Source organism: Melanotaenia boesemani, chromosome 4 (assembly GCF_017639745.1).
Source record: "Melanotaenia boesemani isolate fMelBoe1 chromosome 4, fMelBoe1.pri, whole genome shotgun sequence".
Classification (NCBI taxonomy): domain Eukaryota; kingdom Metazoa; phylum Chordata; class Actinopteri; order Atheriniformes; family Melanotaeniidae; genus Melanotaenia; species Melanotaenia boesemani.
In genome coordinates, this window is record NC_055685.1 from 8,111,060 (window position 1) to 8,128,413 (window position 17,354).

Here is a 17,354-nt window from a genome sequence, read left to right on the forward strand (position 1 = left end):
GAAAAATACAGACTACATTGATGGACAACCTATCATTACCTCCTGCTATAATTTTTCTCCCACCAGCTATTATCATTCAAATAATAACTTTCAAGATGCATCTGCAAAAGCCTTTAAATGCCACTAATTGTGGAGAACATAGTTTTCAAAAGCTTTTCTCAGATATGTAGAGACGTATTCCTTTATTACTAAGAGGACTCGTGTTTTTACTTGTTCTCTTAAGATGGAATTAATGGGTAATTAGGGAAGAAGCTGCAGTGTCTGTTGCTGTATTACATGTTCATTGTTCCGTACCTTTTTAATACCTTAACATCTTTCTCTTGATGAAAATGTGCTGCAGAATTTCATGACAACAAAACAGTCTGTCCTTGTTGCATTCTCATAAAAATCCATCCATTATTTAGCCTCTACTTTTATTGTTTCTTACCTTCTTCTGGTCCCGCCATCGTTGCCCTAGTTTAACATCTAGGCGGTTGGCTGCTGTTGCCCACTGCTGTGATAGGCGGCGGATTCGACGTTTCATGAAGCTGAGGGATTCTTTTCCACTCCCGATCTGGTCCAGCAGTACAGAGAGGTCTGTGCGGAAGGCAGCCTGGGAAAAAAAAGAGAAAATAAACTGAAAGATGGGAAGAGCTGAAGCAAAAATGTTTGGTTGTTAGGAAGAGATCATTATCATGCAAGTTGTGAGAGAGCAACAGAAGTAAATCTAACGTTATTTTCAGTCAGTGAAAAAAGAAATGTGTCATCAAAAAAGTTGGGAAGGTTGCTAAATAGTTTGAACCTTTGTTTAACAGAAACAAAGCAAAGAAATAATTTTTCTAGTCTTCATTTACCAGCTACAATATATCTGAAAATATAATTAAATTAAAAACACACTTAAAAGAAAAACTATAAGCAGAACAGTTTATAGAATTTACAAACAACACCATTCTGGTTGATTTAAAGTCAACAAATGAATTGGTGACAAGTGAGGGTGCCATGATTGGATATAAAAGAGTATCCACAAAAGGTTTAGTCTTTATAAGCAGCTGTGGGTTGTGGCTCACCACCACAATATGTTGCAACCTGTCAATAACTTTACAAAGAAAAATAAAATCACTATACAAAGTTACAAAGAGCTTTAGTATTTCAATAGTTAAAATAGATATTGTAATGAAAAGATTAATGCATTCTGTAGAAATCTTAGAGGACAAAAGACAATTTCAGAAGGTACTACTGAATGCATGTGGCCTTTGAGCTCTCAGAAGGCACTACATGGAAATTGTCCCTGTGTTCTTTTTTCTTTTTTTTCTTTTTAACCTGCCCTGTCCAGCATCATGACAGCAGAATGATGGTCTTGCTACCGTATTGTGCAGAGCAAATTATATCCAAGAAGAGCCTTTTAGATATAATTTTGAATGTAAAATGTTTTTTTTTCTTAAATGTTAATGTTAATCTAAGCTGATTGATAACTGCCAAGGAAACCCAAAAGTGTAATAAATAAATAAATAAATTGGCCTGTCAGTGGACTGAGGAGGGGAAACTGAGCAGAAACATAGGAGAGAATGATGGTAGCTGAAAAAACCACAAATCAGGGGTGAGTCTGAAACTGAACTTAAGCTATCTTCCAAAACCAAAACAATATCAGTGACATTGAAGTGGATGAATAACAGATTAATACCATCTGCAAATGCTTCCATTGATTGGTGAAAGCCATAATGGGAAGCACAAATAAATTGTATTATCACCTGAAAAAGGGAGAAAGCATAAAAATGTGAGTTAATGCAACTAGTTCTCCAAGTGCAAGCATCAAACAGAAAAGCATCTTGTCATAATTTGTGACTGCTAACCCCAATGAAAAGCATTCAAAACAAGGGAAAGACATTGTAATAGCAGTTTCACATTTCATAGCAAAAGACATGATTCCCCTTGTGGACATTATTGTTGTATTTGTATTTTTTTTTATTGACCGCATTGATAAACTTTGTAAGCTTAACCAACGCAGAATATAATATTTCCTGTCATATCGCTGAGCCATACTCAGGAGTACCTTTGAAAACAGCTACAGCATCCAGAGTTATAATGGGATGCTGTGTTATGCAGAGAGGAATCCGTATATTGAATATGAACAGCAATGCTGCCAAGTTCTCTGAATACAACCTCCCCTCAGATGGACAGAAAAACTGTATGTAGGGTAGGTAGAGATGTATTTTGTGGTTGGATGAGTTAATGATTCAGCTGCTTTTGGGAAAAAAAAGGCCTGTCTGCAGTCCAAATTGGTCTCCTATTGAAAATGTATGACACATTATGAGGAGGAGAGTATTTATTAGTTTATATTTTCTGCAGATTTTTTGAAAGAATAAACTATTTTGCCCCCGAACCTGGATTGAAATGGGTGGGTATAAAAATGGATGGATGGATGGATGGATGGATAGATGGGTGGATGGATGGATGGATGGATGGATGGATGGATTGAGGAGGGATGGATGGATGGATGGAGGCGGGATGAATGGATGGAGGGATGGATGGAGGCGGGATGGAGGGATGGATGGATGGATGAATGGATGGATGGATGGATGGATGGATGAATGGATGGATGGATGAATGAATGAATGGATGGATGGATGGATGGAGGAGGGATGGATGGATGGATGGATGGATGGGTGGATGGATGGATGGATGGATTGAGGAGGGATGGATGGATGGATGGAGGAGGGATGGATGGAGGCGGGATGGAGGGATGGATGGATGGATGAATGGATGGATGGATGGATGGATGGATGGATGAATGGATGGATGGATGGATGAATGAATGAATGAATGAATGAATGGATGGATGGATGGAGGAGGGATGGATGGATGGATGGATGGATGGAGGAGGGATGGATGGATGGATGGATGGATGGATGGATGGATGGATGGATGAATGGATGGATGGATGGATGGATGAATGGATGGATGGATGGATGGATGGATGGAGGATGAATGGATGGATGGATGGATGGATGGATGAATGGATGGATGGATGGATGGATGAGGGATGGATGGATGGATGGATGGATGGATGAATGGATGAATAGATGGATGGATGGAGGAGGGATGGATGGAGGCGGGATGGATGGATGGATGGATGAATAGATGGATGGATGGATGGATGAGGGATGGATGGATGGAGGCGGGATGGATAGATGGATGATGGATGGATAAAACATTTGGTAATGATCCTCACCTCAGTCTAGATGAAAGTGGTTGATTCAGTAAAATGATTTCAAGTAAAGTTTTGACCTTGTTCTCTTGGCAGCTTAACTTTCCCTGTCACTAAAAAATATGGAGGGAAGTCTAAACGCAATGCCAGGCATTTCTAACTATCACTATAAACAGTCAATATTTCTCTCCTCTGAAAACAAGAATGGCTCAGCCCTGTTTGTGCGAAATATCTAGGGAGAATGTGATCTACAATTCAGCTATTTGGGTCACCGGCTTGGAAGGAGACATCAGTCTTCATCTAGACTGACATCTGGCTTTACCTACTGAAAATTTCACTGCTAACACAGTTATTAAAATAAAAATGAAAGGTGAAAGCATGCACAGATGCATTGAGAATGAAGCATATTTCAGAATTTATTAAAACATTTATGATTTCCTTGTGTTCCCAAACACTATAAATGGCTCATAATGTAACTGGGAAAAGAGCGACTATATTCAGTCTCTGTGTGCAGGAAAGAGTTCCCTTGTTCTATAATTTAAAAATCCAAATCTATTGCGCTTTGTGAGAAGGATTTATGCAGAAAATCCACGAATAAATATTTAGGCACGTGACAATTCCTCTGCCTTCCAGTTAGTATTAGTATGGCTGGCATGTATGACCCTGCACACAGCTCACATTATGTGTTTGTGTATTAATTTGTGTGGAAGGATGGTTTTAAAATGCTCTTTGACCTCAAAAGTCAATGAGGAGAAAAATAAAGAGGAGAGAGGATAACGATGAAGAGGATCAAGCCTGTATTAATTAACAGGGAGCGAACAGCCTCAGATGAAGGTTAACAATTATGTAGTCACGGGGCAGACTGATCGCCCCTCTGTTACTGAACAGCATCTTCAATCGAGGAGGGTCATAACTCTTCCCCTCCGGACATGTGTGTTAACTACCATCAATGTCAGGGTATTATTGCACTTTGCATATATTTTCCATCTTTATTCCCTTTGTTCTTATAATTAGACATGTCAAGTCCACTGAGAAAATCAGTAAATTATGTTACTTAGATTCCTCATTATTTAATGATTGAGAGGCAGCCTGTGTCTGATGTCTTGATATCACTATTTGTGTTCTGCATATAGCAGCAGCAGCCGACTAGGTCAAAAAAGAAAAAAATTCTGCAACAACAAGTTGGATTTCTTAGTTGGTCATTTCCCTAAAAAGCAGCTCACACATTTCTTTCAAGTCGAGACTAAAAAATGACCCACTTTCTAGATAAAAGGGTGGGTCGGTTTGAGTTAAAAATGTTTCCAACAGTTTACAGACATTGATGGACACCTTTAACCATGTTCAAAATACATCTGAAAAGCAGATGAGCTCCCCTGAAAACCATCAACTGGCACGGTAAGGGTGAAATAAATTAAAAATCTCAGTTTCAGGTTATATTTATTCTGTTTTCTACAAGGTTTCTTTTGTTTCTTAATGAAAAGAATAGCATTAATGTGCCAGTAAGTGATGCAGGTGATCTGCTCTGTTTCTTTCAGCAACGTGGACACAAAGGTTGTTTTATTGTCTTATGGCATGAGTGGTGACCACTTAATTTGCTTCTTGTGGTTGTTAAAAGAACCTTCCATCCCTAAAGGAAGTGTTTCAGATTGGCTCAACTGCATACAGTATAGCAGAATGTTTTGAACCATTGCCCTGTTTTTATACTGTATGTGCATGCACAGCGAACTGGGAAATTGTGGTGTGTGCATTAAAATAAGGCTCCCAGAAAGCTCCAGTGTAATTTAAAAATTGCCTTAAACCCTTAAAGCCACTGCCTGGCAGAGGTGGGTAGTAACGCGCTACATTTACTCCGTTACATTTACTTGAGTAACTTTTTGAAAAAAAATTACTTCTATGAGTATTTTTAATGGCTTGTACTTTTTACTCTTACTTAAGTAAATTTATGAGCAAATAACGCTACTCTTACTCCGCTACATTAGGCAAAAGTGGACTCGTTACTTTTCTTTATAACGTTTGTTTTTCTCCCGTGGATAACCATATGACCATGTTCCGCCAGTCAAATGTAGCAGCAATAATCACATGACTCCGTCTGACCTATCAGACGTACCCATGCTGTAACTCGCACGGAAACAAAATATTAGCGGCAGAAAGTATTTTCTTCCGAAGACGAGCTACGGCGAAAAACTAGTGAAAAATGGCAGCAGCAAATGTCTGCATTGAAGAAGAGGACACAACAGAAGACGGCGAAGTTGGCGAACATCCCTGGCCTCATATTCAAAGCATGTTTAGCTTGCGCAAAACGCAAAAGAACAGCTGTGTAACGCGGTGTCTTCTGTGCCTACCAAAACAAACCGACATTTCAGCATTCAAAAACTCGACGTCTAATTTGAGGAAACACGTTGCGGTAAGTATAACGTTATAGTTTTATTACATATCATTATCATTAGCCTACATATCAGTCATAATTCATCCAACAGTTCTTACATCTGTGCTGCATCTAACGTTAAGGTTAGTACATCTAATAACCACATTAACAATAATAAAAAAGGCACCCATCACTAATGTTTTAAAAGTGTTATTGTTCTCATTGTATACTATTCATGCACAAGAAATATTAGGCTGTAAGTTAAACCTTTTTTCAAAGGCGTATATTCAGCACCAATACATAAATCACACGACAAAAGTGCAACTACAACACACTATTTACCACTCTTCCCCTATATAAAACTTTATGACTTAATATCTAATACTTTGAAGCCTCATTTATATTTTTCTGTCAACAGAGGGTTCACACCAACAGCATGAAGAAATACACAGACCTAATTGAGTCCCACAGAAAACGAAGGTCCTTGACTACAAGTGAACCACCTGCAAAAAGTGCAAAGCTCTCAGGTCCCTTCTCAAGCCCACAACGAGTATCCAAGGCAACATTTGATCATCTTGTAATCAGATTTGTCTGTGAGGCCAACTTACCTTTTTCTGTGGTGGAGACACCATCTTTTAAGACTATGATGGGAACAATACTGCCTAAGCATACAGTAATGACAAGAAAAACATTGTGTTTAAAAAATTCAGGAAGCTGCCAAAACAATGAAGAACACTATTATAAAAACGCTCAGTACTGTTAACTATGTTGCAACAACAACAGACTGCTGGTCAGCCCGACAGCGCAGCTACGTAGGAGTGACCTGGCACTGGATTCATGACAGCACCTTAGAAAGGCTCTCTGCTGCACTGGCTTGTAGGCCTCTTAAAGGCTCACACACCTTTGATGTGCTTGCAGCAGCGTTAGAAGAGATACATTCTGAATATCAAATAAGAGATAAGGTGACAAGGACAACCACTGACAGTGGTTCAAACTTTCTGAAAGCTTTTCGAATATATGGCGAAGATGAAGAAGTCACCAATGAAGAGGAGGAGATGGACATCACCAATGATGAGGCATCAGAGGATGAGTGTGAGTCGGAGGTGGAGATCCAGGATGTCTCTGCTGTGTTGAATGATAATACAGGCCTTGAATACCAACTTCCGAGGCACCGAAAGTGTGCCTGCCATCTCCTAAACCTGATGTCTACAGTAGACGCTGCTGCCACGGCAGCGACCAATGACACATACAAAAGGCTGTCTCGATCTGCTTTTGCAAAATGTTCTGCTCTATGGAACAAAACCAGTAGGTCAACCATGGCCTTTGATATAGTGGAACGTGAATGTAAGCTGCAGTTCCTCCGACCAACTCAAACACGTTGGAGCTCCCTGTTCCTGGCTGTGGAGAGAGTTGTACGCATTCAGAAAGAGCAAGGAGAGGCAGCAATTCAGAATGTCTGCACAGCACTGAAGATAAAGATGTAAGCTGACTTATGACATGTTTTAAACACATTTATGTATACAACCCATGGTTAATTCCACTGTTAATTCATTCAAACTGGTTTAGTCTGAGTTTAGTTTTAGTTTAATCCTGGCTTAGTACTGGTTTATTCTAGATTTAGTTTTGCATTCAGTAAATTAGTATGTGGAGAGCAAACTATTTCTGAGGTGGTCCTCTGTGTGAACAGTTTGAAAACCACTAAACTAATTTAATTTCTGATCTGTGTGGGGGTTTTTTTTAGGTTTAATCCTGCTGAATTTGGATTTTTGGCTGAGTACACTGCTGTCATGAAACCTGTTGCCATGGCTCTCAACATCCTTCAAGGGGAAACGTCTGTGCACATGGGATTTTTGCTGCCAACACTTTACCAGTTGCAGGAGAAGCTAATAAGGCTGGAGTTATCCTGCAAAGTCTGCAGATCTCTAGTAGATGCCCTGCTCAATGGGATTCAGAAACGTTTTGGAGGCGCCATGGAGGACCCTGAGCTGATTGCAGCAGCAATACTCTTACCAAGATTTCGAACATTGTGGACAACAAAGGAGTGCATCTTAAAAGCTGGTATCTATCTATATTTTTTGTTAATTTAAATTTGAGCTTGTAAACTCTGACTTGTCAGCCTTTAAAGTCTATGGTTAAGAACTGTATGCTGACCTATTTATTTTAAACAATTTCCGCAGGACTTGACTTCATTAGAAATCACCTAGACACAGACTCCGATGATGGCAGCACAAACAGCAGTCCCTCTGATGAAGATGACTTCTTTGCATCCATGAAATCAGGAAAACCACAAGCAGGAGAGCTGGAGAGGTACCTTTCATGTCCATCCTCTGAAGGTATGGATCTACTGCACACCTTTCCTCACATCAAGAAGCTCTCACTGAAACTCAACACTGGTCTTCCTGCATCTGCAGCCTGCGAGAGACTTTTCAGTCATGCAGGACTTATGTTTACTGCTAAACGATCACAGCTTCACAGCAAGAATCTTGAGAGCCAGCTACTGTTGAAGCTTAACCGTCAGTTCACTGAGTGAGAACAACCACCACACATGCACAGACTCAAAAGTGGCATGTAGAACAAAAACACTCCCCCTAGCACACACACAACGACTTCTGTTGTGTCCTCTTCTTCATATCAGACATTTGCCATAACAGTGTTGTTTTAATGTTATTTTCTGGTTGCCAAGCATGCTGAGCCATTTGGAGCAAAAGTTAATCAGAAGTTTGTTTTGTGACTTTGTGGGAATAGTTTGCAGGGTTCTCACATACAGTACATACAATATGTTGTATGTTTTTTGTTGCTGTTAAAAAGCTTTTGTTTGAAGGCTTGTACAAGTTATTTATAAAGATGTCATTCATTTTTTTTTACTGATTGTTTAGTTTATTTTTGAAAATACAAGAATTTGCACATTCTATTTATTTTATTGTCTGATTTTATAAATACAAAGAAATAAATCCGATGTTATATTTAAACAGTTACTCAGTACTTGAGTAGTTTTTTCAATAAGTACTTTTTTACTCTTACTTGAGTAATTTTTTTAGGTCTACTTTTTACATTTACTTGAGTAAAAATATTTTGAAGTAACTGTACTCTTACTTGAGTAAAATTTTTGGCTACTCTACCCACCTCTGCTGCCTGGTGACCAGGGGTATGTGTATACAAAGCAGGATTAATGAACTTAAGGTATAGTCTATATGTCTATCATCTAGACAGTTACAGCAGACTGTAATTGAGACATGCAACGTTGTGCTGCAACATTTGGGCTTATACATAAAGCATTTATTGCTGCTAAAAGATGGAAACTGCTGCATATAAAGTTTGTGTGTGTTGTTCTGCGATGAGATTATCTGAGCGCACCACACACAGTATGATCAAACTGTTACATGCCTGATTTTTTTCTCCTCACGTGTGAGGTCTTGACCAGGTAAAAAAATCTCATCAGATTAAAAAAACTTCATGTGTACCAGGCCAAAGTTATGAACACAGAACATTTCTAGAAAACGGACGGAGGAATTTTTGTTTGTTCCCCAAGATCCAACCAGTTGTGTTTACTTTGAAACAAAGTCATGGACAAAATTAAAAACTGATTATTGCGAGAAATGATGGTAAATATCTGCTTAATATTTCGATTGACCTTTAGTGTTCAGTGGTAAAAGCGGTTCTCTTATTATATTTGTCTCGCCAGTGGGGCTTGATGCAAAAATAGTGAAGATCTCCTTGTTAGATTTTTTGGTTTAACTGATCTTAACTGTTAAAATCACACTGCCCTGAATCATGATGCTGGTGGTAAACCACACCAGTGTATTCTGAGCTGGGACAGGAGTAAAATAGGAGTAAAATTGGATACAAGGGGCAGAGTTGGCATCAGAAAACCAATCATATTCAAGTCTAAAACTGCTTATTTCTAACAAAGAGAACAAACCAAAACCCTATCCCTCATTATTTTCTATCATCAGGCATCTACACTATTAAATTAAATTAATTAAATTAAATAAAAAACGGTTTAGTTGTTAAACTAGCTCTTAAAACAAACCCAAAAGGCACAGACATGATTTAAAACTATTTGGTGGGTCTAACGTCTTTTATAAAGATGCTTCTCCGTGAATTCAAAGAGAACGGCTTCATTTTGAGAGATGGAAAAGACTCACCATCCAAGCCCCTCATCTTTTTCCTTTTTGAGATCTTAATTTGTTTTAACTGATTGCTCAGCAGACTTTACGAGTCTTGGTCTGTTAACTCAAACTCAACCTGCTCTGGAGCAAGTTAGGTGAGCATGAGATGCTGTAACGGTACAGGTTCCAGCTATTTAACCAGGCCCAGACACAATGATGTAATCATTAACATGCACTATAGATTTTAGTAACATGTTTTGTTCATGCCATGAAACACAAACACAAGATTTCTGTGCTCACAAATCATGCATTTGTTTTGTCTCCATATTGCTGAAATTAGCATATCATGTTAATTTTAGCATTAAAAGACATCATTAGACTACTGCAGCTCTGCACAATACTGCCATACAAACAGTTCATTTTATGTATGTACTACGGGGAAGCCTTGTATTAAATATTGCTATCAGATTGTATGTGAGCTGAAATGTTAGCACCTACCCTGAGGTGGTGAGCTGAGCATAATCATTATTGGGTTTATTGATCATCCAGCAGCAGGCTGCTGGCACCATTTACCCAATGCAGAACTATTACTGTTAGTCTGTTTGACCTACCCATAGTGGCATTTTACTGCGCTGCTGTCTGTTCGTGACATTCATATTTGTCAGTCCTGCCCTTACTTGTCTCTTAGGGGACTTTGCCTGCTGTGTATGCTGCGTAGGGGGGCTGGTGTTATTCCTCCAGGTCAGCGGGGGACAGAACCACTCCACTTCACTCAGGTAGACCAGGAAGGAGCAGTCCGAACCATCAACACCGTAAAAGGCATAGCAAGGGTCTGATGTCCACCGCGCACGCATCCACTGGAGGATGTACAGAAAAGAAATGTACATGTTGAAATTACAGAAAATCTTACCAACACTTAATAAAAATAAGAGTTACTTGCAATTATTCAGTTTCTATCCATGTTTCCATGTGAGGAGACGTTAGACTACAATTCTGACAAAAAGTTAAATATTAGTAATCCAATTTAAAGAGATTTTCTAGTCCATTCATGCTGAAAATACAATGAATCTGTTGTGACTTTTTTGTTGTGTGTCATGGCAGCACCCACAAATTTTAAGCAATTAAGCAACAATAGACCATCGACTCAGCACGTTAAAACAAGAATAAAAAGCTAATTAAAGTGAAACTGGACATATGGAAGATTAAAACAATATTCTTGACATTTTTTTTATTTAATTATTACATCTCAATGAATCGTAAACCATATACTGAACAGTACACAAGGATGATGTCACCCTCAACTCACATCTACTTTTCCAGGGCACTCTGGGAAGCGGCTGTCTCTCGGTACTTCACATTGACTTGAAGTCCCATCCCTCACGGCTGAAAAGATAAAATGGGTAAGGTAAACCACTTCCAGGACAAAGTATAAACAGTTTAAATAACAGTTTAAGCTGCATATATTTTTGGAATGATATGCAATGTTTATTGTCATTGCTACGTGGATGACACCCAGCTTTACCTCTCTACCAAACCGTCCTCTTCACTTCCACCAACCTCCCTTCCCACCTGTCTACAAGAACTTTGTTCTTGGTTTTCATCCAATTGCTCAAACTAAACAGTTCTAAAACAGAAGTTCTCCTGGTAGGCACACCCCACACTCTCTCCAATCTAACAGCTTTTTTTTATTTCCATAAACATCTCAACTGTCCTTCCTTTCCCCTCAGGTAAAGAGGGCGTCGTCCTCGACAGCACACTCTCTTTTCCCTCCCACATCAATAATATCACTCGTTCTGCATACTTTCAATTTGAGAAACATTTCTAGTCTCCACTCCTCTTTCACCCCCCACACCACTGCCATCCTTGTCCACAGCTTTGTTACCTACCGGATTGACTACTGCAACTCGCTTCTTTGTGGTCTCCCCAACAGATTCCTCCAGGAACTGAAGCTCAACCAAAACTCTGCAGCACGCATCATTACATGGAGCCCTACAACTCACCACATCACCCCTATCTTGCAACAACTTCACTGGCTCCCCATAAAACAAAGAATTAACTTCAAAATTTTCCTCATTACTTTTAAAGCACTTTGTAATCTGGCCCCACCATAAATATTTGATCTCCTGCACATTGCTACTGCTGTCCACTGACTTCGTTCCTCCTCCTCTCTCCAGCTTCTTGTCCCCCCTGCCCTCCTCGCTGCTATGGAGAGCCGAGCATTCAGCTGCTCTGCTCCCCACCTCTGGAACTCTCTTCCCCCTGACATCCGTACCATATACTCTCTTCCACTCTTCAAATTAGGCCTGTCACAATAACAAATTTTGCTGGGCGATATATTTTCTCAGAAATATGATGATAAACGATAATATTGCGTAAAGCATTAATGTTGTCATTTTAAAACCATTTATAACTAATATAATGACAATGCCATAATAATGCAAGTACACCCTTTCAAAGATCAATAAACGTTAATTTCTAAAGAACATTCTACACTGGAACTGGAAGACATTTTAAATAACAAAACAAAAACAATAAATAAAATGCACTCTCAGTCTCATTAACAATGAATGAAAACCCCCCAATAAGTATGATGGATAATAAAGTCTGTTCTGTAAACAAAATTGCCTTTAAAAAATATGTTTTACAAATATTAAACATGAGGTTCAGACAGGGAAAACTGGCAAAACTGCCAGTTAGTATCACTGTATTTGATTAGCCGGCATTGCTCTTAATGTGTATTTTGTCGTATATGGTAGTATGTAGGCTGATTCTTTTTGTGTAATGTGCCTGCACATTACAGGGGTTATTACGGTAGACCAGGAATTTGAGGGCTTTGTACTGACGTCGTAGGCTACATGTAATGATTGCGGCAGGCAAACTTATCACGCTCATTTTTTCTTATCGTGCAATTAATTGACTTATTGCTTATCGCGACAGGCCTACTTCAAATCACAACTCAAAACACACTTGTTCAGACAGTCCGACATCTTCTAGTTACACACTCACCGTCTTAATGTCCTCTGTTTTGCTTTGTACTAATTGCTTTTAAAAGGTTTTAATGTTCTTCTGTACAGTGTCCTTGGGTGTTTTGAAAGGAGCCTTTTAATACATATTTAATAAAACGATAAATATTTAGAGAAATAAATATGAATACTTTGATATTTCTTCATTTTTACATAATTTTATTATTTTATTTTAATTCATTATTTTTTCCTATTGTTTTCTAATCTGTCAATCATCTTCTTTGGGGCGGAGTTTATTGTCCACACAGGCCCATTTTTAACCAGGCTGGTCCAAGTGCTGGTTCAGAGCCTTACTAAGCACAGGTTCTTTAACTTCCCAACGTCTAAGTCCAGATCCTGGCTCTCAAAACTGGTTCTAAACAGGCACCAACTCTTTGCTGGACCAACTGAATAACTGCATTACGTTGCCTACATTGAGAAATGGGGGCGGGATATCCTGGCTGACATAAGAGCATTGAAACATGGACCAACATCTTCAAACCAGCGAAGCATTGGATTATAAAAACAAACAACATTGATCCAAGGACAAGCCTATTTGAGCAGCTACAGAGGGAGATGACTGCAATTGGCTATGAATGTAGTATCGACCAGCTAGTTAGCAAATTGAAAAAAAAACCCTGTTTCAATGTATTGAATTCTGTTCTTGGCCGGCAAAGCAAAAAACCAGCACCTTAAACTCCACCACAGTTAAGTCTATCCTCCTGCCCACGGTGGACGATTCCACGATGGAAGGTCGGAATGCCACTGAACCTAGTCAGTGTGGTAGTTTTATGGTGTTACTTATATGTAACATGGGGAAATTACCGGTGCCTGTAACATTAGATATGTTGGATAGAGCGCAGGGATAGAGGTTTTAGACGATGCAATGATGCAGCACTAACTTGGCTCCATCTGTGTAAAACCGAATTGGTTCCTAGGAAGCATCAGAGTTGAACCAGATAAGCACTGGCTCTAGCACCAACACCGAGCTGGTACCAGTTCATCTTCGAACCCTGCACAAATGATGACAGCTCACTGTGCTCTGAGCCAATAAGATTTCAGCCAGAGTAGGCTGCATCCACTACTCTATTGGACTAACCCTTTGTTTATTTAACTCTATTTGTCTACTATTTTTTTTACTACTATGTTTCTTAAACAATTTTAGGGTAAAAGTAAGTAATTTAATTGGATTAGTGTTATTCACATTATACCTATAATGCCCTCTTTAAATTTTTGTTCCGACTTTTATAAGACGGTGCTCTATTGCACTTCTGGTTATCATAACATTGCTCAGCTGATGTTTAAAGGAGTCATGAATGCACAGTCGAACTGATCTGATTTGCACATCCTAGTTACGTAGGCTGCAGTTGAGTGAATCTTCCCCCAAAACGCAATTACCTTTTGAAGTTAGATTACATAGCAATGAAAGTTTTACATTATACTCCTTGTTCAGATAAATCCAGTCCTTTCCCCTTTCCAGACTCTGTCATGTTCTGGTGACGTTAATGATGGCAAAATGAAGGTGATTTACAAGTAGAACTTTTTTTTTTTACTAGAAAGTTTAAATTCAAGATGGAACAACACTGTACTATTACAAAGAACAATAGCACTGATTACAAAACTGATTGCATTTGCTCCTTCAAACTGGATTACCATTTTTGACCAGTGGACGTCTGCTGCATCTGACCAGTCTGTAGCGTAAAGACTGTGCTCCTTCATCTCTTCAGGATTTTTAATCACTAAGCAGCTTAACAGATGGACCTATCACCGGCTACTGTTGGGGTGTGACATACGAACAAGTTATATTATCAACAGATTTAAACTTTATGCACTTTAAAGAGCATCTTTCAGGTTGAATTTTCCACAATATGACGTTTTGAAAAAGTCCGAGAGACACTGTGGCATAAATAAAAGCTTCTTAAAATTTCATTTTTTGTAATTGCACTTAATTCAGCTCGTCTGCGATCCAGTGCTTTAAAAAACATAACTTTTCCTGTCACGTGATACGTGACGTCATGTAAGGTAAACGAGCCCATACGCTCAGTTTATCGTAGGCATCGGCTGTGTTTTTTACTCCAGACTTCTAATAGTAAAACTAAAGATTTCTGGAACATCACCATGGTGAATACTTGTGTTTGTGCATCCTGCACAAATTCAAGTCTCTCTGGACATCGTGTCCACAGTTTCCCTAACAAGAAGAGCCCCACCTTTCGCTCCTGGGTCAGGTTTGTCCAGGCTAGGCGCCAAGACTTCACTTTCAAGTCCGTTCATCCCAAAAACTCCGTCATTTGCAGCGCACACTTTGTGGAAACGGACTATATGCCTAGTGACCTAACTGCGTTTAAGATGGGGTACAAGACCATGAGGTCAGTGCGTTTAAGGTCTGATGCAGTTCCCACTGTTCATGCTACGGCTAGCATGCTAGCAGCAGCAGGTGCCCCATCACGTCTGCCTTCACCGGGGAAGCCGCGGGCCGCCCATCGGAAACGGGAGACGAGCAGAGTAAGTTTTTCTCTCTGTTTTTTAACCTGTTTATAACCTTTTCTTATAAAACGGAATTGTCCCCTTTTTACTACTTATTATTGAGGACAGTTTCAACATATTTAATCCCGTTTGCAAAGGTGGATTCACTGTGCGTCCAGTAAAGAAGGAGCCATCATATGGTAAATAATTGAAGGCATCGCGCACATTTTCTTCAAATAATGGCCATCTATTTTCCCGCAGAATTATATAATCCATAAGATTCTGGACCATCTAATATGTGCCTGTGTATTTCAGAGTGTATTTTCTATCTCTATTCTCTCTTTGTAATTCCTGTATGACTGTGTAAATTAATTGAGCTTTATTTACTTCTAGCAACAAGTTTAAATAAGATGTTTTGCTTCTAATAATTAGAACTTATTAAATAAATCCAGGAAGATGATCATAACAGAAAGATGACATTGAGATGGAAGCAAAATATTTTATTTATTATTACAATTTACAGAATAGGAAGACATGTCTTGTATGTGTTACAGGTCAGGCCATCTGAAACCTTGGTAGACACCATGTTCATCAGGGAAAGCTAACCGGATTGCTGAGACAACACATGCTGGAAGAGGTTTCCTCACATGTCGTCCAAGCACTCCATGTGCCCAGCGTACCATCTGCCTGTAGGCAGTATACCTGAACTGTTCATTTTGGGTCAGATCAAGTGGACCATGTTCCTGCTTGAAAGCGCTGTAGGCCACCTGAAGCACCCAGGGGTTCAAACAGCATGCAGAGAACCCAGGATGCTGTCCCACACAAGTAATGCCTTCGGGTTGTGGATGGAGGTCTTCGACGAGGCTCCAAATTGCAGGAATCTCCCTGCAGCATATGCTCTCCTCCGCACTGCTCATGGGCTGACAGTGTCCACATAAACACCTGTAATTAGATAACATGCTGTTAAAGAATTTCTGTTGTTAAATGTAGATACAGTGTTGTAAATATATGCTCAACCATGTAAAGATTTTTATTTTTTTTACTTTTACATACAGGCTTTAAAAATTAAATGTTTATATTTCATCCGTAGTCATAGCTGCTTATAACATGCTGAAACATTTCATGTAATACATAAAGCTGAGATCCCCTTTTTTCTGTTGTCACTGGCCTTGCTGAATATAGGGGGAAGAGGGATTACCAATTGTGGGTGAGAGTTGTGGGCTCTGTTGTTTGGGGGATAAAGTGTTAAGACTGCAGTGCACATGGCATCATATGTGGAATGACCATTATTCAGAAGGGTTTACAATCCAGTTTTAAAAATAGTTTTTCTGTTTTAACAATATCTTTAAACCTCAGAATCAGGCTTTATTTATCATTGGGAAAAAAGTGCAAAATTATACACATCCTGAAAAAGCTGAGACCAAGTGTTGGATTAGAAAAAAAGGTAAGTTTAGCGAAAAAACAAAACAAAAAAAAAAACAAGCGATGGATCTGCTCAGCCAGTGCGCAGATCCATCCTTCGTCATGGAACCAGCATCCTGGCGCAACAAATTTTCTTCCAGTTTTTTTTTTTTTTTTTTTTTAAGCGTATTTAAATACCGCATTGAAATAGTCTGCTTCTAAGTTTAGAGAGTGCTGGTAAAACTAAGACATTACAGCACGTACATTCTATGAGGTATTTATGAGTTTAGAACAGCGTGGGCTTTTTTTGCGCACTACACGCACATCCAGTCTGACCAACTTCAGAAAAAAGATTATAACTCTGGTATTCCTTGATCAATCAACACAATTCAGAAAGTTGTTTATAGTCTAAAATGACTGTTTTGCGCTGTCAATTAGGCTACCCGACGTGGATTAGATGATGGAGCCTTAGCGAGGCTACTTTGGGCACTAGCCTACGTATCATCAGATGATTTGATTAGAACAGCGCTTTTCTGTCTACAACTGTGTGAACGGGGTAGCCATTGCACAGCTTTTATAGGCATTATCTGCCACAGAACTATTTTATTTAACCAATGTTTTGTCACGAATCGCTAGTGACATAGTAGCAGCTTGAAGTTGTTTTTTTTGTGGCGAAACGTGATTTTTAAAACAAACCTGTCAGGGCGGGGCAGGACAGGGATGTCTTCCTATCGGCTGCAGTAAGTAAAAGGCTTTAAAATCTATTTGCTATTGCAAACACTGTATTTTTTCACTGGTCTGCAGCATAACCAGGTATTACTTGCCCAATT

The 17,354-nt window shown here is 39.2% G+C and overlaps 1 protein-coding gene across 1 annotated transcript in view; it reads right to left on the reverse strand.

The window, feature by feature from the left end:
* LOC121637794 (alpha-1,6-mannosylglycoprotein 6-beta-N-acetylglucosaminyltransferase B-like) overlaps nucleotides 1–17,354 on the reverse strand; it is a 189,433-nt gene that overhangs the window by 85,994 nt on the left and 86,085 nt on the right. Inside the window, 3 exon segments of the mRNA XM_041982076.1 lie at nucleotides 428–592; nucleotides 10,336–10,515; nucleotides 10,965–11,041. Coding sequence (XP_041838010.1) covers nucleotides 428–592; nucleotides 10,336–10,515; nucleotides 10,965–11,041 — 422 coding nt within the window.